The sequence below is a fragment of the Cryptotermes secundus genome, unplaced genomic scaffold, assembly GCF_002891405.2.
Source record: "Cryptotermes secundus unplaced genomic scaffold, Csec_1.0 scaffold307, whole genome shotgun sequence".
Lineage (NCBI taxonomy): Eukaryota > Metazoa > Arthropoda > Insecta > Blattodea > Kalotermitidae > Cryptotermes > Cryptotermes secundus.
Window position 1 is genome coordinate 1830655 of NW_019738353.1, and position 22048 is coordinate 1852702.

Genomic DNA, 22048 nt, shown 5'->3' on the forward strand with positions numbered 1-22048 from the left:
CTGGAATGAAGATTGGCAGGGGAAACCGAAGTACTCGGAGAAAACCCGCCCCAGCGCCACTTTTTCCACCACAAATCCCACTTGACCTGACCCGGGATCGAACCCAGACCGCCGGTGTGGGAACCAGCGACTAATCGCTTGAGCTATGGCGCGGCCGGGTGGGTAGACAGACAGACAGACAGACAGAAGCATTAATACCTACTGTTCATTTATTAGTGTTTCTGTACACTTTTGACTTCTCGCAAATTTGATTATTACCACGTATCAGCAAAGAGATGCATGTGAATTTAGTGTTTGTTTATTATAAGGGTAGAGTTCATAATAACCTGAGTTATTCCATTTACAATTCCATTTTATGGACGCGTCTGTCACGTGAACACTGTACTTTTATAGTCTTGTTGGTGGTGGTGTTGCTGCGTGCCTCGAATGAACGTAGTTTCAAATTATATTTAACGAACTGAAGTTTCATACAAATTCTGGTACAACCATGTGAAACTGTTAGCAAATGAATGCATTTCTAGGAACTCTTTTTCATTTATTCAGAAATGTTCACAGAGACATTTTTTGTTTCACAATAGCTTGTGAGATGCATTCACAAATTAATCGAATAACCTTTTGAAACCCCAAATACGAATATATTCACAGTATTCTTTAATATTCAGCTCCTATTGCAAAAAATTCACACGTCTTCTCACTTGGAAAGGTCATCCGGTTAATGCTGCTTACAGAAACAATCGCTCCTTGTTTTGTGAAACGTACGGAATACAGTTATATTATTTTGGGCAAAGTCCAAAGATTTGTGTGTTGTAGTTCGTGATATACACGTATATAGTAACCAGTGGGACTGAGCATATCAGAGGCAAACACACACAGTCTCAGTGATGCCAAGGTAATACTGTGGAATGTCTTCTGGAAGCCAGGATTCCGAAGCCAACAGAGAGATCCTTTGTTAGGAAACAACTGTGCAAACACGCCCGTTACTAGGCAGTGGCGAAGGAAACGCCACGTGAGCGTTGTGTAACAGACGCGCACGCAACAATAGAACAGCAAATAGAACAGCAGTTGGAAGTTTTTGGATCTGCGTGGTCCGTGCGAGGTTATATAATTACGACTATCACCATGCATATCCAAATGTACGTGACATTAGACGAGGCGAAGCCAGTCATAGGAATTATAAGTGACTTTAACTTGGCGGTGTTCAGGCCTACGATCGTTCAGCTGATTAAATGCAGTTTAAGAGTAGTTAAGGCATAACCTGCTGCACAAACGTGCATTGACAGGAAACCTCTGTATAAATGTTACTTAGCATGGTGCAGTGACAAAGGGAGCATACAGTCCACAGTGACCTGGACGCCGTGACAGCGCGGATATACTCCTGCTGAAACTGCGGCGAACAAACGAAGCGCCTACATAGAAAGACCGACATTCCTCATCGAATAAGAGGCCCAGTTTTGAAACACGTACATGTCTAGGAGAGAAAGAACTCATGGTCATGAATCTCGAGGAGACTGAACCGATGAATGCCTGTGCTGGCGAAGGCCAGCATCGATTTAACCGACCGACTGATGAAGCCAACTGCATTTAGGTAGTGCAATGCTTGAGCTGCAAGGGCGTGAGGAATCGCCCTTGTTAGAAGACTATAACCAGACAATGCCTAGCTGACTTGTGAGATAGACTCCAGCCAGTGAGGACAGAAGGCGCTTGAACACGGAAGCTAGGGAGACGTTTCCAGGCAGTGCCTAATGAAGGCTGAGAAGACATATTGCGAGGTACAATGAATAGTAAATTTCGGGAACTAGTGAAGCTGTTGTAGTTATCTCAAGTTTTGAGTTGTAAGGATCCAACAAATCCAGTTACCAATCCAAACCTCGTGTATCTTCACTGACAATACTTCCACAGTATTAAACGAAAAGATGAGCTAAATTACAATTTCCCTGACTTTTCAGAACGTTTGGTATAATGTGACAAATCCATGTCGTTTTTAATATTAGAAATCGATGATTGTGACTATATACGAGGAAGAGTCAATAAATAGTTCACAAATGGATATGAAACGTAAAACGTTTGATATTCGAAACTTGAAAAATAAACACATATCTCGACATATCCTCCACCAACATTGATACACTTGTCCCATCGCAGTTTAGAAGTCTTTTGACTGCTGTCTCATCCACTTCCGTGCAGACTTGCACAGCGGCCAACGGCAACTATTTTGAGGGCCGATGTGGATCTGCATAAGTGTATGTGAATACCTTGTAATATGATGCAATAGAACCTCATTCCACGAACTTAATGACTCTACCACGTATATAACTTGCTTGAAACATTCTGCTTGATCTCTGTATTTGTTTCATATGATTCTCACAGTAAACAGCGATTATTTCTTTAAACAGAGTTAACCGTTTGATCTTTGTAACGCGTTTCCTGTGAGGTACGAACTCGTTTATTTGAATATTGTAAATCCTTCATATTTCGTAAGGCTGGAGTTCATACCTGTTTGCTTGAGTTCAACGTCCTGTGCTGTAAAATGTATTAACGCAAGCGTAAGAATAGACTCACAACACTGAATCCCACCCTTGTACAAAAGAAGGCCAGTCCTCGTCGACCCCAGACAGACACAATAAGCCACAATAAGCTCGGTCTACTGTCTAGCGAGAAAATAAAACTTTTTAAATCGACGCGAGTGGATTTGGTTATAACTCAAATTTATCTTGTGGCGCAGTGTGTAAGCTGAGAATTAAACTCTCGTTACAGTTTTGCTAATTTTGCTGTAGTGGGGACAAAAATTCTACCCCCTCTTCTTTCTAGAAACTCCATTGCATAGAAAGCACAGATGGATACACTTATACACCTCCTCAAAGTTCTGGCAGGAAAGCTTCACGAAGAATGACCATCAATAAGGCGTAGAAGAGAGGATAATATTAAAATGGATCGTAAAACAATAAGATGGGTTGTGGACTGGAATTTTTTGGCTCAGGACAAGGAACAGTAGTCGGCTTTTGTGTACACGGTAATGAGCTTTTGGATTTTATAAAATTCTGAGAATATATGGAGTAGCTGAGCAACAACTAGCGTGTCAACTAGCTTTCTGTTCCCTAGTGTTAAATAACTAACCCGTAGGCGCTGGTTAACCCTTTGAAGCCAGTTAAGAGAGAAGATCGGCTGACGGCCTAGTGCTTGAGGTTCACGCCTGGAAATTTGCAGCACCTGTGCAGTGGTCATTAATCTTGTTTTTCGAGGAAAAATTTTGTTACTTCTTGTTAGTTAGTGAGTTTTGTGAACCCCTGAATGGAAAGCCTCCGATTTTTTTTTTATTTCTAGTTAATTCTGAATTGCGTAATTTGAAGAGGTAATTTGAAAGAGGAAGGGGCCGGGCTTCCAGAGCAATGATATTTCATCTACGCAATATTTAAAAATTTAGTTCGTGCATCACAAAGAATACATTGCGCCTTTCCTGTGTAGTTCAGCCACGAAGGAAAATAGTCACGTTTTGTAACGTGGATGGCCAAAGCGTTTTGAAACCACCTGTAAACAACCTTCAGTCGCGTAAGAGCATTCAACAATAGGACGAATGTTTATAATTCGTTTCCTAGGCAATAGTCAGCGCGCCAATGTGCTGGTGAGATGGCTATCACGTGACTGGCTTTCTATGGAGTTCGTGCCGCGACCGTTGCTATGCAACTTCGCGGTAAACACTCCTCTACAATAAAAGAGGCTGTTTTCCATCCGATCTAAGGGGTCATAGGAAAGAGAACTGGGGTTACCCAGTTACACCCGTGTGGAGGCGGGTTCGAATACTTCCACCGTGACCTTGAGAGACGTAGGAGGCGACGAAAAGGGAAATCTCAAATCTGAGACAGTAAATTATGGTCACGAATCCCAAGGGAATTGGACCCGAAAAAGACTACGCTAGCAAGGGCCAACAGCATATACAAAATACAAACCCATCATCTCGTCAGAGAGGGCGCCCCACGAAAACAAGACTTTAACTGCCAAACAGTAATAAATATCTGGTCATGAGCCCCAGATGGGGCTCGACACCAAGACTTACTGACTGACTGACCGTCAGTTCAAATATGACTTTGACTTTGACTTAACAGGTTTCAGTTTTTAAGTGACGGTGACAAAGTAGAGAGTCAAGGAGAGTTCAGCAGTTGAGAGTACAAGGACAAGAATGGAGCATGTGATTTGAAGACTAATTATGTGTAATATTTGGAGTGATTTGAAGCTCTAGTTCCTGTGTTCTAATTGCATTACTAGGAGAGGACTAGTGTGTGTGTGTGTGTGTGTGTGTGTGTGTGTGTAACAGTGAATTATTAAGAGTGTGCAAATCAGCGATAGCGCTGTATTTTGAGTGTAATTAGGAGAGAGAGTGTAACCGAACTGATTATAAATCCAATCTTCCGAAGTAGAAACCGTCATACTCGTCACGCGTACCACCAAACACGTGACAATATAAATACACTCGGTGGGCAGAATTCAGGTCGAAACGAACGGCGAATTTTGTTTTCTTCTAGTGGGGCGGGACTAAGTCCCTTGTACTGCTGCCACTTCTGGCCTATTGTACCAGCCCCAGATAATAGGTGAGGGCGATTGTGGAGCAATTGGTGGAATAAAGATTGGAAGGGGAAACCGAAGTACTCGGAGAAAACCTGCCCCAGCGTCACATTGTCCACCACAAATCCCACTTGACCAGACCCGGGATCGAACCCGGGCCGCTGGGGTGGGAAAACGGTGAATATAGTCACCACGATATTTTCAAGAGTCGATCGTGTTGTAATACTGTGAACCAGCATGTTCGATTAATCGATGTCCATAATCGAATAGTTTCTTAGTTGAAATTCTTATGCGTCTGGCACATTTAAGTTCGAGTGAATTACATTTCGGTCGTGTAATCCAGTTTTTATGTTGACGCAACGGCCAGTAGATGTACTGTGTGTGCGTGTATGTGGTGGAAGGACGCCCTCTCGTTCAGAATCAATGGTACGTTTGTTGCACCAATTTGAATCACAATGTAAATCTTTTCGCCCTTTAATAATCTCGCTGAGAGTCCAAATGGTTTATACACATTTTATTTTCACTACAGTTCTCTCTCTGTGGGATACTATACGTTGCAGTTGTTCGGTTGGAAAATTGTGTGTGAACAGAAAAAAATCTGAGTTGTGAAGCGGAGTGAGAGAGAGAGAGAGAGACAAGGAGGAAATGGGGGGGGGGGGGAAAGGGTTTTAAAAACAAAATCCCTATTTGCTTTCCCCCTGTGGGCAAAATCCATCCCACCTTCACACCAACTCTTCCTACCTTCAATTCCAAGCGCCAACACTGCACCTGTGACGTCATGGGGCTAATCTTTGTTCACATTTTTTATCGTCAGTCTGTCCCGAGTAATCCTGCCTCCGCGTTTCAATCCCTTTTCTTTCTTTTAGCGTCCTTTACCATCACAATTCTCCATCTTTGTCTCTGCCATGATATATCACTTACCCCTCACCCCGCTTTTCGTATCATTTGTCCGCATCTGAACGGTGTCTTAAGGGCCACGAACCCGGTCCGAGCGTCGGACGGCCCCGAAAACACTTGCCTATATATCACGGAACACAGGAGAGTTATGCCGCATTTCAGTAATTCTTGTGTATCCAGCAAGATCTCTCTGCTTGTCACTTCAGCTCGCCTGTGCCCCCCCCCTTTCCCCCTTTCATGTGAAGTGACCATTTTTTCTCAACATTTTCGAGGCCAGCGATTCTAAAGTCACTGATGTTAGCCGAGAAACATAGTTGTCATTTAAATGGCATATAGTACACTCTATAATCAAGTTTTTTACGAGGGAGAGTTAGTAAATATGTCTTAAATGAAAGATAAACAGCTGTAAAGGATATATTTGGTTTTCTATATGTATCACTAGGTAGCAGCACAGTCCAGCTTCATGACCGTTCATAACAGTTTAGATAGCAGATGCGCATGCGCATGTCCAGAGGTTGGCGACTATAGTAAAAATGACGACCGTGCTTGAGGTGTGTACCACATAAGAGCAGCGTTCTGTTTTGCGTTTTTTGTTGACCAAAGGACACAATGCAAAGATATTCATAAAGAGGTGTTTCCTGTTTACGTTGGGATGTGTCTGTCGCGTAAAGTGATTCGCAGTTGGGTTGCAATCGTTCCGCTGCGTCATGACGCAAAGAAATGACGTCAGCATCATGGCTCAGACCGGTGTGTGGTGGTTTTCATAATCTCGTTCGTTTCAACAGTGCTCCTTTCTTTGCTTCATGTCGCAGACATCGTGTCTTGGCGCATGCCGGTGTGCGGCTTACCTTAGAGGTTGAAATGGAGGTGCGGAAGTGGCTGAGACAACAGCCAAAATGCTTCTATGCTGCTGGTTTCGACTCACTGGTAAAGTGATGGGACAAGTGTATCGATGTTGGCGGAGGACATGCCGAGAAATAAATGTTGTTTTTACCAGGTTAGAATATCATATATTTTACATTTTATATTCATTTTTGACCTATTTACTGATTCTCCGTCGTGTATTCGTGTTACTAGGCATATCAGTACTAGGCGTGGCTTCGAAGCGTGACTGATACCGGTCTCGCAGCTACGAAGGCGCTGCGGTCTGCGCCTGACAGATGAACCCGTACGCAGTATGATGTTTTCTTTATTTAACGATATTTCTTGTCGCGTTGCTCAAATCCGTCCATTCGCTTCGCCATATCTGCCTGGCTTTCTATCCGCATGTAACAAACAGAGAACCACTAAACCGATTTTCATTAGATTAGGTATACTCGTAGCAGAGTTTAAATACAATCTATATAAAAAAATATGGTGAGCTGATTTGGACCGGATTAGAACAGTAACATGTCTTCAGGGCACATCGAAGGTAGGGGATTTATTCAGTACTTGGGCAGCTCTGAGCTGCTCCTTCGAGTTAGTTGCTTTCAATTAGATATGTTCTTAACACGTGCTCTAGGCTTATTTGAAGAGAACGATCTTGTGACGCCGTACATAAAGCTTGTGACCTGTTTATGCTGGTTTCATGCATGGCATATTCGGGGAATTCGGGCTGTCTCCGAACCACACGGTGTTAAAACCCAAAGGGATTTACTCTTCAAAACACCGCTTGAGAACCCTAGTCTCTCCTGTTATCTGTTTGTTTGTTTTACGGATTAGTGTATTCTTTTATAAGGTCAGTATGTAGCTTCCATTGAATAATGTATAGTGATTATTATCTTCAGGGATACATCATATACATCATATAACTTGCTAGAATATCAACGTTTCGGGTGAACATAACACTTCCATCTTCATTCACCTCCCCTTCTCCTATTCTCTCTCTAAATTCAAGACAGATTTTTACCGAAACTTTGGTGACGATCTACCAGATTACACTACATAACTTCCTGAAGATGGAAACTGTGGGTTCCTCCGAAACGTTGATAAATACCTATCGAGGTATTCGTGAAGGTACATGTAGCAGGTGCCGATCACAGCGGCCCCGCAGTATAAGGCATGAACTTCCTTCGCTCACTCCAACCCTGGGATTGTGGGTTCGAATCCCATTCAAAGCATTGATATCTGTGTGCGTTTGCTCCTTTTTTGTGTTGTTCTGTATATAGGTAGCGTCCTTGCGACGGACTGATCCCCCATGCAAGGAGTCCTACCGATTGTGTATAAGATTAAGAAACTGAAAAGTAGCCAAAGTAGATACATGTAGCAGGTTTCTCTGAAACAGCTGTAATTACCAGATTTCCCGTCTTCACATCCTTCAAGAAATTTATATATATAGTTACCGCTGTGGGAGCCCCTGATGCAGAGAACACTGCAGTGGTCGTGGCCTACATTGAGATGGTATACTGTCACAACACTGGTCTAGATGGTCTGAAGAAGATATCACGAAAGATGTCAGGATACTCGCTGTCCAGCGCGATATATAAACCATGAAGGAGAAGAGCTACCCACAGGACCGCCATGTTTAGCTGTGTGGTGTTGTCCACGGAATGTTCTGTTTCACCATGTTCATATTCAAATAACATGATACGATGTTAACACTATAATACAAGTTGGTTCCTTTGTGGGCGGAAATCGACACAGGTGTTAACACTACCCGTGTCGTCACAGTCACAATAAGACTTTTTTATTTCGTTTGTTCGTGCAGTTTCCCAACACGCCGTTGCCAGGCTATTGAGGCGCTGCTATCGCACGAATCCTAGGAAATCATCAGAACAATGAAGCTGTCCTTTACAGGCAAGCACGTTTCATCAGTCACTTGTTACACTGGTACAGCAGGTGGCAGTTTCTTAGAAAACTATCCATCATATCAATAGAAATTCAGAACAATTGCACATGGCTCATAGGAAACAAATCCCTTGGGAAATATACGCATACAGCTGTGTACGTTTCAATATTAACCCTTCAGATTACAGTGGTAACTTTATACATCACGTGCTTTAACACAAAAAGCTCTCCATTTTGTCCACAGAGTGGACGTGTGTCTTTCATATGGCTCTCAGAGTAAACAGGCGTAATTTCCGTCAGTAATCTTAACCGGGTTCTCCTTGTAGGTCCCGACTTTTCTGCCTTCCCCCCCCCCTTGGCACTACAGGCCCAGTTGCCCTACACCTATCTCCACGAACTTCTCCGTTCACTTCGGTTTTTCTAGATTTTACGCATTCGGTAGGACTTCTTGGACGGGTGATCAGCTCGTCGAAAGGCCTCTACTTGCACACAAACTCAGAAAACGCACACACACAAACTAAACATCCATGCCCTGAGTGGGATTAGAACTCATGATCCCGGTTTCCAAGCGAGCGAAGACAGTACATGCCTTAGACCTCTCGGCTACCGTGACCGGACTATGATGCCTTACCTACTGAATTTAATTTGAAAGGAAATTTACAACAAATCATGTCCACAATTCCCTAGTGCCCTCGATATAGGTGTAACCAGAAAGAGGCAGAAATGGAATGTTGTGTGTACGGAGAGAGGGGTGCTGCGTACTTGATGCAACTGAAACTGATAAGCTCGTCCCTCTGTTATGAATAGATTTGAGATAGGGTAAAGAGTTAGTAGTAATGAATATATTTTCCACTTCTTATTGCTTTACCTTCTCCAGCCACCAATGATTCTTTATCTTCTTCACTTCCCAACGTTTTACCTTTCTCTCTCACCTACCTTTACCACAAGGAGCCGGGATAGCGTAGTCGGTATAGCGACTGGCTACGAGCTGGACTACAGAGGGGTCGAAGTTCGAGTCCCGGTAGGGTCAAGAATTCTTTCTTCTCAATGTCGTCCAGACCTGCTCTGGGGCCCACCCAGTCTCCTATACAATGTGTGCTGGGGTGTCTTTCCCCGGAGGAAGAGCAACCGGGACGTGAAGCTGACCACTCACCTCCAGTGCCGAGGTCAAAAAGATGTTGATCTATACATCCACTTCCCCATACGCCTTCATGGCCTAGTGCTTAGTTAAGCAGAGGGGCAGCTTTACCATTTTACCTTTTGCTTCTTCCTATCGCTTCACTTTCTCCAGCTACATACGTTTTTACTTCTTCACTTCCCAACGCTTTACCTTTTCTCCCACCTGCAAGAACAAGCGGGCACTGCCTGCGAACCCATAGAGCCGGATATTTTTCTGCCATTTTTTCTCCGTAATGAACGTATGCCTCTCACTACCCCCCTTGAGGCAAGATCATAAACTCTCAGCTTACCACGTGAGCCTTCACACTCGGGAAATGAAACATGTCTCGTAACTTTCTCTTTGAGATCAAAGTCCGTTGGAGAAGAATCGCATGCTCGTAGTGAATTCGAGCTGACAGCCGGGTTGACCACGGCATGCAACTTGCTGCTTGCGTGGCCATCAGCACCAATATCCCCCTACGTCTGACGTAAGAAAGAAACAGGATGCCACTCTTAACAGCGTTCAGTGCGATTTCGGAACAAAGGAAGACAAGGAAACATCACGCTACGGTGGCACTGGGAGTAATTGAATATCCCCTAGCGTAGTGTGCGTCATGAATACGTCATATTTATCATGCTTTTCTATTGGTAATCTCCAATGAAAGCCGATCACAGAGGCCGTGCGGTCTAAGGCATGAACTGTCTTCTCTTGCTCGAACGCTGGGATCGTGAGTTCGAATCCCACTCAAGGCATAGTTGTCTGCGTTTATTCTGTGCTAATGATATTCTGAGTACAGGTAGCGACCTTATGATGAGCTGATCCCCCGTCCAAGGAGTCCTACAGACTCTAAAATTAAGAAACTGAATTAAAACGAAGCGTTTCACGAATGCCGTATGCTCTAAGTGGGAGCAACTAAAGATAATCAGTGAAGCACTTTGCCATGAAGACGTAAGGGGAAGTGGCGGTATAGCTCCACTGTTCTCGACTTCGACACTAGATAAGAGGTCAGTAATCAGCTTCACGCCTTGGCTGTTTTGCCTCCGAGGAATGATCCCACGGTAACCATTAGATGGGAGGCTGAGTGTGCCCTAGAGCCGGTCTGGACGGTGTGGAGAAGAGAAAAGTTTTGCCTCTGCCGGCAATCCAACCACGGCCGTCCAGCCCATGTTCCGTCGCTATACCGACTGAGCTATTCCGGCTTCTACTGATAATACTTAATACAGTAATTATGTTAACCTTTTAAGTCACAGTGATAATTATACATACCACCTGCTTTAATGTTAAAGATCTCTGCATTTTCCCCAGAATGTGCATATGTAGTCGTACGCGCTGTCTGATTTAAAAGAATTGTGTCCATTGTGAGGTAGGAACCGAGTTTTTAATATTTTTTTAACCTGTAAAGTTAAAGTTTGACCCACAGTTTATTCCTTATAGGAGTTGAACTGACAATTGCAGCTGGATTGCAAAGATGTCTTACAAACTATGTACGCTCATGTCTAAATAAAGCAACAGCCAGATAGGGACTAACGTTAGGGTTCGCGTATTCTATTGCCGGTCTACTGGCTGGAAGTCAGTTCGCATCCGGGAGGTCCTGCGACCAGCCAACTCGATGAAGACTTTCCTCTGTCCTGGAGCAAATGCTGGGTTGGTACAAAAATTCCACTTGTATACTTACACGCTTTGCATGCAGCTCCTGTTTATCAGTATTAAAATTCCAGTCGAAGAGTAAAAATCTTGCTCGACTTTCCACAACAGTCCACTTCCCGTTGGTTTATGCTCATCACTTCCCTCCGCTTTACCTTCTGTCCAATGTACATACATTTATCTGAAGTGCCAGCTGACAGTGATTGGTAACGGAGCCCGTGTATGTTTCATCTCCCCCCTTAAGGATTCAGCTTTTCACTATCCCCCCTGCACCTTCTCTTCCCCCTCCCTCTATCATCTCTTCCCCAATAGGCTTCCAAGGGTTAATCTGGAAGTTATGGTCGAGTTTGTACTGCTTCCGATTCGATTTCATATGAGCCCGGGTTCAAATCTTAAACAGGCTATTCCGGTTCGTGATTTCCTCAGTCTATTTAGAAAGGTACCCAAATGTAACCAAAGTAGGCCACGACCACTTCGGTTCACATACTGTTCAATCTTTTCAGTAATTATCCTACCATTCGACGCTACGAGCTACTGACAGGGTCTAGGAGGAACATGCTGCTTCCGTCTTTACCCCTTCGCTACTTCAATAAGTACCCGGAAGGACACTGTAAATTATTATCGTGGAAACCTCAAATATCAGAAGAGTTCTCATTACATTATGGGGTGATAGATTTTATTTTATTTGGCTGAGTTTAACTTTCTCTCCTCTGGTTAGGGAAAGCGATTACAATGCAAGCCCATTGCTGGTTTCGTTGTTTATTTTTTCCGAAGTTTTAATTAAGTTTGAAGAAATTTTAATTTAATTTTTTCTGCAAACAAATGAAGCAATCAGATTAAGAATAAAAATCCCTGGGACAAATAGGAATCAGCACGCACTTTTTATGTATGTTATATCCTGTTTCAGAGCGCCAGAACTCAGGCAGTGAGACGCAGTTGTCAGAAGATGCAGCGGCACCAGAACTGGGGTTTCCCCGAGTTTATTCGCCATTTCCCGCCCTGATAATCATGCTTCAGGAGTTACGCGATAGCCCTTAGCCTCTGGTGCGGCATTTGGCTGGTTACAGAGTGTGGGAGTTACTTTCCGTATTCCCATACTGACATGAGAAGCAATCATACCCAGGGTGAAGATATCCTATCTGACATGTGACACCGTGTATTCTGGTAGAGGTTCGCCGTTACTCAGAACGAACGTACTGTTACTATCGTCAGCGTCGATCAGTACACATGCCGCCTGTTTGCCTACTTACTCTTCGACAGTGACAGTTCATGTAGTACACTCTTCCGAAACGTCGAAAAACTTCAACCAGAGAGTAGGTTTTGAGGTTATCACAGCGTTGGTTATGAATAGTGGGGTCGACTTAACCTCTAACGGAAATGCGTACCAGGAATTTTCTTGGGGGGGGGGAGGAGTAAAAGGCGGCCGGCGCGTAAGGCTGACAACTTCACCGCCAACTGTGAGCCGATTATCAAGAAAATGTAAGATCCTCAACTTCTCACAACTCTATGGTCCTCCTCGACCTCTTGCAGGGTTGGCTTTAACTTTTTACTGTCTTCGGGTCAACCGACGTTTCGGAGGAATAATTCGCCTCCATCTTCATGGTCAATAAATAAGCCGAGCAAGACACAAGCTTGAAAGCAGGTGACTTTCCTCATAGCCACATCCACGAGATCCTCAAGTCTGTTGTTTTTTTCCCCCCCAAAAATCTCTGAGGGCATCCACATCTTGAGTAAGGAGAGCCTTGCGGCTATGTTCACAAGAGAATAACGGTGACTTAACGGGTTACGCTAACAACTGATTATGACCCATCGTCAGAGATGTTTAGATACAACTTAGTAACGGCTTTTTAATGCTAGTGGGGTTGGATTAAGTCCCTTGTAATGCGGCCACTTCTGGCCTATTGTACCAGCCCCAGATGATAGGTGAGGGTGATTGTGGAACAATTGGTGGAATTAAGATTGGCAGGGGAAACCGAAGTACTCGGAGAAAACCTGCCCCAGGGCCACTTTCTCCACTACAAATCCCACTTGACCAGACCCAGGATCGAACTCGGTCCGCCGCGGTGGGAAGCCAGCGACTAACCGCTTGAGCTGTGGCGCAGCCATAGTAACGGTTACTTCTATTTGTTACGTGATATAGGTTGGATTGGGTGATTGTTTCACGATGCTTTCACTACCAGAGACTGTACAGCATGACAGATGGTTGATGAATTGAAAAGGATTTGGAAGGAAGCGGTTTTAGCTCTGCTGATGCACCCTTCCGACATTTTACTGGAACGGGTGAGGAAAACCAAGAAAATCCAAAAGCTTATATTAATTATTTCATAAGACTAGGCCCATAGAATGGGGCACGCAGTAGCGAAGTTGGTTGAGGCACTATGCCACAAGCCGGAAGGTTGCGGGTTCGAGTCCCGATGAGGCGGAATTATTCAATTTACGTAATCATTCTAGCCGCACGCCCTGGGATCGACTCAGTCTCTAACAGAAATAAGTACCAGGAATCTTCCTGGGGTAAGGGCGGTCGGCCGGTGCGTAGGGCTGACAACCTTACCACCATCTGTGAACCGATTGTCTAGAAAATGTGGGAATCTCGACGTCTCACAACCCTATGGACCTTCACGGCCTGTTACAGGGATAGTTTTACCATTTTTTAGGTTCATAGAAAAGACGTAAATTTCGTTAGTATATATGACGAAATTTTTGTTCGTTCAAAGACCGTTTATGTGTTCCGAAGTGGAGCGCCCTCTTCGACTTCAGTGAATGCAAGTGGATGACAGTTATAACAGGATTTCAAATTCCGTCAGTACTCGGGTTGTGGACTCTGACTGCATCTTGGTTCCTAAGCATTCTCGGTAGAGACTCTCTGTTCCAATATGTGTAATCTCTTTTTAGGAAACCTTTAAAGTGCTGAAAACGAAACATATTTTGTAAAATATTGTCATAATAAAATTATATTAAGTAATTCTGTGCGGTAACTTTGCTTGTCTTTCGATGTAACAACTTTAGTTTCGAAAGCGCAGACTTTGAGATTGTTTGAAGTGTTGGGAGAGCCTTCTTAGCAACATTCAAAGACATGAGAATGCTCCTTGTTCCCAGTTGCTTGGCAGGAACACTTCACTCCTTCAGCTTATTACTTCTATATGCATTATTCCTTAAGCGGCTTTTGTTACGGTCCCATTAAGTCTCTCTCTCTCTCGCTCTGCCTTTATCGTGCTACAAGCCCATATAATTTCTTATATACTGTGCTTGAATTTCTCTCACGTCACTTTTAACTACCGCAGTATAAAATTAAATTATCTAACAAACCAGGTTTAATTTAAAGTTATCTGCTATTAAAGAGGACTTAAAAAGTTAAAATTTTTAATGTCATAATAATTGTGATACAAGTATATAGTTGTTACATCAGTGGGTATTAAGGTTTCCATTAGTTTATTAGAACTTTAAGTAAAAATACTTAAGGTAATTATGAATCTTATTTCCCATACTTTACCATCTGTTCTTAAGACAAGAATTTTTTATAAATTGATTAACAGGAGCTATTCGGCTTGTCGGCTGTTTGCAGTGAGTCTAGCACTCTAGTTTGCTAACCGCTGCACTTGTATGTTATTGTAGGGTGTAGAGTCGTTTCTAAGAAACGGCTTGGTAAACACGTTCCTGCTGCAACGGATACGCATGCAACAATAGAGATACTGTTGGAAACGGTATTTTATACTCGGTCCCTGCAAAGGGGTTATAAGGAAGAAAATTAAAGAAACAGTAGACAGTTGAAAGGGAGCCGTCGTTCAGAGAGGACGTGAGCTCGGAAGCAGAGGAATAGCCTTTGTTAGAAACCGTTACCAGGAAACATCTAGTAACAGACCGAGAACACCTATCAGTGAACGGTAAAGTGAGGATATTATATATCGTGTACCCCTGCCCAAATGATGCTTTGTCCTAAAGGAACTACGAGACGCTGCTTGCAGCTGCACCACTTACAGTGCTCAGTCCGTCTTGACCATTGCAATTAGTCCGAAACCTCAACATCTTCATCCGTCTGAATGGGATTTGTATCATCTTAAACGCTTGGCGCATGAAGTTCGTCGAAACGAGAATAGAGAGGCCATATCCCGTCATGCAGTATTCCGATTAATCCCACGAAATATGAATATACTGTGACATGTAGACACATTTCTAGGAAATTCTCGTAATACGCGCACGCAACGATAGAAAAAGTATTGGAAGAAGTGTTTTCTATGTGGTCCGCACCATGCCCAGTGTTGCATAACGGTTCAATGAACATGCATTCTGACACGTGACACGTGTTTTCAGTGAGGTCCGACACGAGTTTATATAACAGGAGGCGAACACTGTTTCAGTTCAGTAGCTGAGTTAAGTTGAGTGTTCAGCTGTGGAGCGTTAACCAGCGGGCAACGGAAGCTGAAGAATCTCCATTGTTAGATTCGTTACCAGGAAACGTCTAGAGAAGACAGCCAATGTGGAGAGCTCTTACCACATAAAGAGTAGTGAAAGCATACTTAGAAGGCTTAGTGTGAAAATCAGCAATAGTGTTATAGTTGTTTGTAATTACGACCTGTGAGTGTTCAATAAATCTATTCAACAATCCAAACCCCGTCTATAGTCACTCAGTCACGTGATAATACCGTGTCCATAGGATGTAGAGTTCTTAATGTTAAACAGATGGCATGTATAGCTACTGTTGTACTTTATAGGGTTAAATGTAATACATTTTAATTAGGAACTCTTAACACTGATTTCATGTAATTAGAATTAAATGACGTTTAAAGGAGTTCATGTCCTTTAGCACTCATTAACTGAGTGAACATCGTTGCGTTTAACGGAACTGCATGGGTTTTACAGTATAAAATGATAGGATGATCTTGATCTATTGATTGGGAAGGAGGTGGAAGAGATCGGGCATGAATTTATGTAAATCATCATCGGAAGGGATCGAATAACATCACGATAAGTCTGTCTTCGGTCTTGGATCCGAATTTGGGACTTCCCCGAATGCTGACCACTCAATGACTGCGATCCGTTTACAAATAATTACAAGAAATATTTGAACGATGCACATTTCGGCACGGAATGAACCGAATAACTTGGTAAAGCGTTGTTTCATGAGCAACAAAGAGCTTTTGGCGTGATTTGTGTTTGAGTGAGAGCCTCACTAATCCCACTGAAAATGATGAGACCAGAGACGAAGCAAGGGTGAGGAGAAAGGGGGAGTTCGAGTTGAATTCTGCGCTCTGTGGCTTTTCTGTGGATTACTGTGATTTGCCGGTCGGAGGGGCTTAATGTATAACTCGAAGAATTGAAGACACGACAGACCTTACAACAGTATTTCTCTGAAGAATTTTCCCTTCGACTTTTCGTGATATAAATCTTGTACAGCTTCTAGCTGCTCCGTGTAACTTTCCTTTTATCCTAGTTGTACTTGAAAATACTGAATAGAATTAGTTTGGGTACTAAGTAATTCTGTTTTAATTTTTAATTGTTCGGACAGAATACATGTGAATTGTTATAAAGGGTGTATAAACAGCTTTTTAGCCAACTTTCCTTATTTACAGACTTAGCTGTCTGTCAGGACGCTTATGAAATTACTTTGCTGTCTGTGTGTGTCCCCCTAATTTTTGTTATCAAGGTTATGCGATCGCTCTATCTCTCTCTGTGCCCCTCCCCATTTTTTTCTTCTTTTATGCTGTCCGTTTTGTATCAGGGAAACTTGTGAGATCACCTTAGGACTGCATCTCTGTGTCTGTGGGTACCCCTTAATTGTCTTTGTTTTCTGTGGTGTCCGTGTGGTATCAAAGGAAAGTAGCCGATTATTTCCTCGCACAACTTCTTATGTTTTTATTTTTATTTTTTTCAAATTACGCCGTACAATTTTATGGGATTGGTTTCAATTATACATAATGTCTGTCAGCTATATGCAATGTGTTGCAAATTGGGTGAACAGAAGCCACAACACAGAGTAACAGTGGGTTAGATAGTGCTATCTGTCCACTCTCTGAATGGGTTATGTCTTGTAATACTTATGGGCATGCTGTATATGGAATTTCATCAGAATCTTTCATAATTGCCTATTGATTACAACAAATTTCAGTTAGACCATTAAATAGAGTGGCCTTTGAATTTCAATAAATTAAGATTTGGATTTTAATATTCGTACTCCCTATCTAAATAAAGATTTGCCAGATCTCTTATAGACTTGGAAGATGCATGTGCAAATATTATGACCCTTCAAATGACCTAAACCAAATCAGTGCCAGAATTGAGTGTATTACCATTATACTGAATTCAATCAATTCAGTAAAGTTTGGGCTCTCTTGCATGCATATGGATGAACAGACATAATGAACCTAATAGGTAATTTTGATTTTTTTACACTCATCAATAATATAAATATTATTCACATATAATTTTATTGTAAAGTGATATTAATGTGACTACTTAAATATCAGTCGCTTAATTATACTAGTGTGTGAGATACAACAAGGAAGTTCAGTTGAACAAAAATCATTAAATATGTATGTGTATGGTTATATCAATCGTTTGTAGCCATATGATATATCAGCAGGACATAATCAGGGTATAATTATAATTCCGTGAAGAAACTCTGAAGAGTTCTCCGAAAGGGGATGAAAAGTTTCCAGGAAATCGGAGCAGGGATTGTCTGTTGGTTATGTAACTGTATAACCAGTCAACATAACCAACAGAAATTTGAAAAGCACCGAACTTAAGAAGAAGCAGGTTGCGGGGGGAGATTAAATGCCCTGCTGAGATCAAAGTAAGTGGCACTACCTTTAAGCTGTCTGCCGGCTGAAGGTAAGTTACCAGATTAAGGATAGTAGGTTTAGATTTAGTGAAGCCATGCTCGCATGGAATTAATTTAATAATAACAAACTAAGAAGAAGAAGAAGAAGAATGGATCCGGAATAACTCGTCAATATAGCAATTAGGCCACAGGTTAGAAAATCGGCGCGTCGGGGTTCGAAACACGACATTGGAACAAAGGTTTATTTTCTCTTCTTTCGTCTGGCCTTCTTTCCAGCTGATACCTTGTACTTGGATAAGTCAGCCGGGCACTGAAGCTAACCGTTCATCCTCATCTAGTGCCAAACTTAAGAATGTGTGGAGCTATACGTGAACTCCTCCATACGTCTTTCATATGATGTTTGCACAAGGAAAACTTTGCCTTCACTTAGACTAACATTTGGGTGTAACGCAAACAGTTTTTAAAACATTTTCTATTCGTTCATAATTATAACACTTAAAGTAAGAGTTGATATTACAAATTTGGAATCAAGGAAGAAGGCTTGTTCGGACTATACAGTTGTCCGTTAAGAATATCTGAAAAACGGCGGATGCTGCGCGCGGCAAGCCATGCCACACCGTGCTGGAGGAACAAGAGGTGGGCGCCAGGAGACCAGTGCAGAGCAATAGTTGGTGTGCCTGAAGACGCACCGAAATACAGAGTGCTGAAGTTCAGACGACGCAGAATTGAATCAGAGGTCACGAGCAAAATCTGGCTGAAGAAGAAGAAGAAGAAAGAAAAGTTGGGGGTGGTGCTGATGATGATATAACACTAACAGTGTCAATAATAATAAAACAATTAAAGTATCACATGAAATCTATAAACGCAGCGTGAGAAAACTTCAGAATTTTCTTAAAGTTAAAGCGGGTGGTACATATAGTTACCACCGTGCTCTGAAACCTGACACACAATACTTGGTTTTATAACAGAATTTCCCTGTACATTCACCAGACGAACTCGGCATTGCTGTAGGAATAGTGACTTATGGCTTTACGGGAAAGTATATTTACCAATATTTGATCGAAGAAGTGGAGGAACTTATCACTTTCGCCTGGCTTTCCAAAAATACTTGTTCGGGAAGCCCAAGCGTAATGTTTGAGTCTAATGCACGCTTCCAAAGCAGAGATGTTAGAGTCATTAATTTACTGTCCTTGTTTTTGGTTATTGTGTGTGGTATTTGCTTTGTGTGGAAGGAGCTACATGGTTGGATCTATACAGCGTAAACCAAATTCAGTCGGTAGATGTCAGCACTGACGCATTACATTCCCTCCTTGTGATGCACGCAAAATGTCTATAAAACCCATAACAAGTAGCAATTTCAGTACATTAAAAATGTTGTAACGCCTAGCTTCAATATCATTATATAACATTACAGTATATTACACAGAGGCTATTCCCAGAAGTTACAAATTTATTTCAAGCTCCATAAAATTCTGTCGTCGTTAAAGAGTTCTCAGACATTGTACAAGTGCCATAAAAATTCCACAAAATTCTTCCCGGTGCACGAAATAATTCCGGCCTAACTGGATGTCAGCTTCTCTTAGGATAACAGAGATAAGTCCGTGTTGGTAATGCAATAAAGTGTGGCTTATTATATTTCCTTATAAGACACCAAGGATTTAAATTAACTGCATCCATAGTGACGTTTTACAATCTTTGACGAAATAGCATAATCATGCCAGGAATCCAGTGGTCATTAAGTGCACAGTCCCAGTAAACAGCTACTTTATTTCTCGTTCACACTTGTATTAATTGCGCCCATCTCCTAACATGACATTGTACGTATAAGGTAAAGGTAATGTCTACCTTTAAATTACTTTTATAACATTCTATCGTAGGAAGAACAGTCAGTCTGTTATATTCACACAATTCCATTTGAATATTGTGGCATATTTGCTCAAAGCAAAAATTGGGGAGCCAGAAGAGACGTCCATTTCTAGGGAACAGCACGGTAACAGCACATGAATCCATGCTCCCCTTGATATCCGCGCCACATTCCAACAGCAACAGGGATGAACGCAACAATGGAGGAACTGTTCGAAGCGGTGTTTTCTATATTGTCCGCGCCAAGGGCATTTATGGGGACCCCGGAACCTCGGGGTTCGAATACCTCCACCGTGACCCTGCGAATCGTAGCAGGCGACGAAAAGGGAAGTCTCAAATTTGAGACAGTAATGTGGTCTCGAGTACCAAGAATCTCTGGCAAGGACCAGCAGCATATACAAAGGACAGACCCGTCCTCTCGTCAGAGAGGGCGCCCACAAAAGCAAGACCGTAACGGTCAAACAGTAATAAATATCTGGTCGCAAGCCCCAGATGGGTGATTTATGCCAAGACAGACTGGCCGACTGACCAACTGACTGAAGTTTGTAGGTGTATGTGTGGAGACGAGGGCAAATTATTTTGAGTCTTTAAAAAATATGGTCATGGGTCCCGATTGGACTCGAAACCAAGAACTACTGAGCTGACGAAGGCCGGCAAGAATTTAATTGACTTGACAGGTGGAAGTCAATCCAGCCCAGGAGCTAACAGGTGAAGGAGGTACCAGCTGGAGCCAGCGGTCAGAGTATGATATTGGCGTGAGATGGTCGCCACCCTGCAGGAGTGAGTCCGGAAACAGAGAAACGTACCACGTTGGAAGGCACTGCCAAGCAACGTCACTGAGAGGACTAATTTATGTGTCACACTGACCTGTGAAGTGTAATCACGAGCTGTAAACATGCGCAATAAATACAGTTATCAACACAAAACCCGTTTATCATCACTTAACACGTGACTATACATACGAGTATATAAATGAATATCGTAATTAGTATATGTATATAATTGTACCTCGTTGATTTCCGGTTTCATGTCACATAACAGAGAACTCCAGAAGATATTCCGACATATACTGCATATTCGTGCCAGGACGTACGGTAGCCACGGCTGTTGGAGAAATATGTAAATATCGGGGTGGAGGTTTGGGATATTATTCGACACGATTTTCCAATCTGTTCTTTTTAAGTCAGTGCATATATCTTAATTTCCGGCCACAGTGCCCGTGCGGTATAAGGCATGAATTCTTTTTGCATGCTTGAACTTCGGGATCCTCGGTTCGAATGCCACTCAAGACATGGGTATTTGTGTGCCTTTGTTCTTTCTTTGTGTTCTCCTATGTATGCAACGGCCTTGCAACTGGCTGAACCACCGTCCAAGGAGTCCTAGCGACTGTCTAAGATCAAGAAATTGAAGTGGAACAGCGATTCACGGATGCCCGAAGCTCCAAGTGGGAGTAGCATGAATAAAGATAGATAGATAGATAGATAGATAGATAGACAGACAGACAGATAGACAGACAGATAGATAGATAGACAGACAGATAGATAGATTTTAATTCCTTAATGCGAACGCATAAAGAGAGTCCATTTCCCCAGTTCTTCTGTCGAGTCGCCCGAATATTACATAGTTCTACAATTATTGCGTCAACTTCTGCCACTGAGGAACGAAACCTCTGCATACTGATCTTTCTTTGTCTTGTTTACTTCTGGAATATGAAAACCGTGTATTTATTTGTATTGGTTGCAACCTCTTGCGTGAATAATACTAATACTATTAATTTTACAAATTCTGCTGTCAACGTAACAAATTTTTATTAATTTAAACAACACTATATGTTTCGACCGTTAAAGGTTCATCTTCAGGCATTCTTAGTTACATGATTAATTATTGAAAAAAAAAACATATAGCTTCTTAGCTGGGTAAGAACGTTTCGCATAAAAATACTGCGTCCATGTTGAGCTTTAAAATAAACGTAGTTGGGAAAATGCTATCGTTGCCGCCTTGAAAACCTCATTTCATTTTTGACTTGATTAATTAATGAAGTTTCAACACTTTCGAATTTGCAGACGTTAAATCAAAAGTTAACAACGTGTAACCGACGGAAATTCTGACCTGCGCATTGGCAGCCATGAGAGGCTTGTGGTTACGACATAATCTTATTTTAATTAGCGTTAATTTTGTTCCAGCCTCTAAATGTTTAGCGGTTACTTGAATTTTAAATAATAATGACGGGCGGGGGACATAACACTCTGTGTAACATGTGTGGAAGGTTGCAGGAAGTAGGACGAATATTACTTTAAGAGATGGGACCCACTGGCAAGACTGTAGACCAAACAGATTTCTTGAGCCTTTACCGAAATATGATAATATTAAGGCATTTCGGAATATAT

The 22048-nt window shown here is 42.4% G+C and overlaps 1 protein-coding gene across 1 annotated transcript in view; it reads left to right on the forward strand.

The window, feature by feature from the left end:
- Window positions 1-6335: 6335 nt before the first annotated feature.
- Window positions 6336-22048, forward strand: part of LOC111870773 (cell adhesion molecule 4) — a 127210-nt gene continuing 111497 nt past the window's right edge. Inside the window, exon 1 of the mRNA XM_023863296.2 lies at window positions 6336-6451. Coding sequence (XP_023719064.2) covers window positions 6436-6451 — 16 coding nt within the window. The 5' untranslated portion in view covers window positions 6336-6435. The remainder of the gene's footprint in view (window positions 6452-22048) is intronic.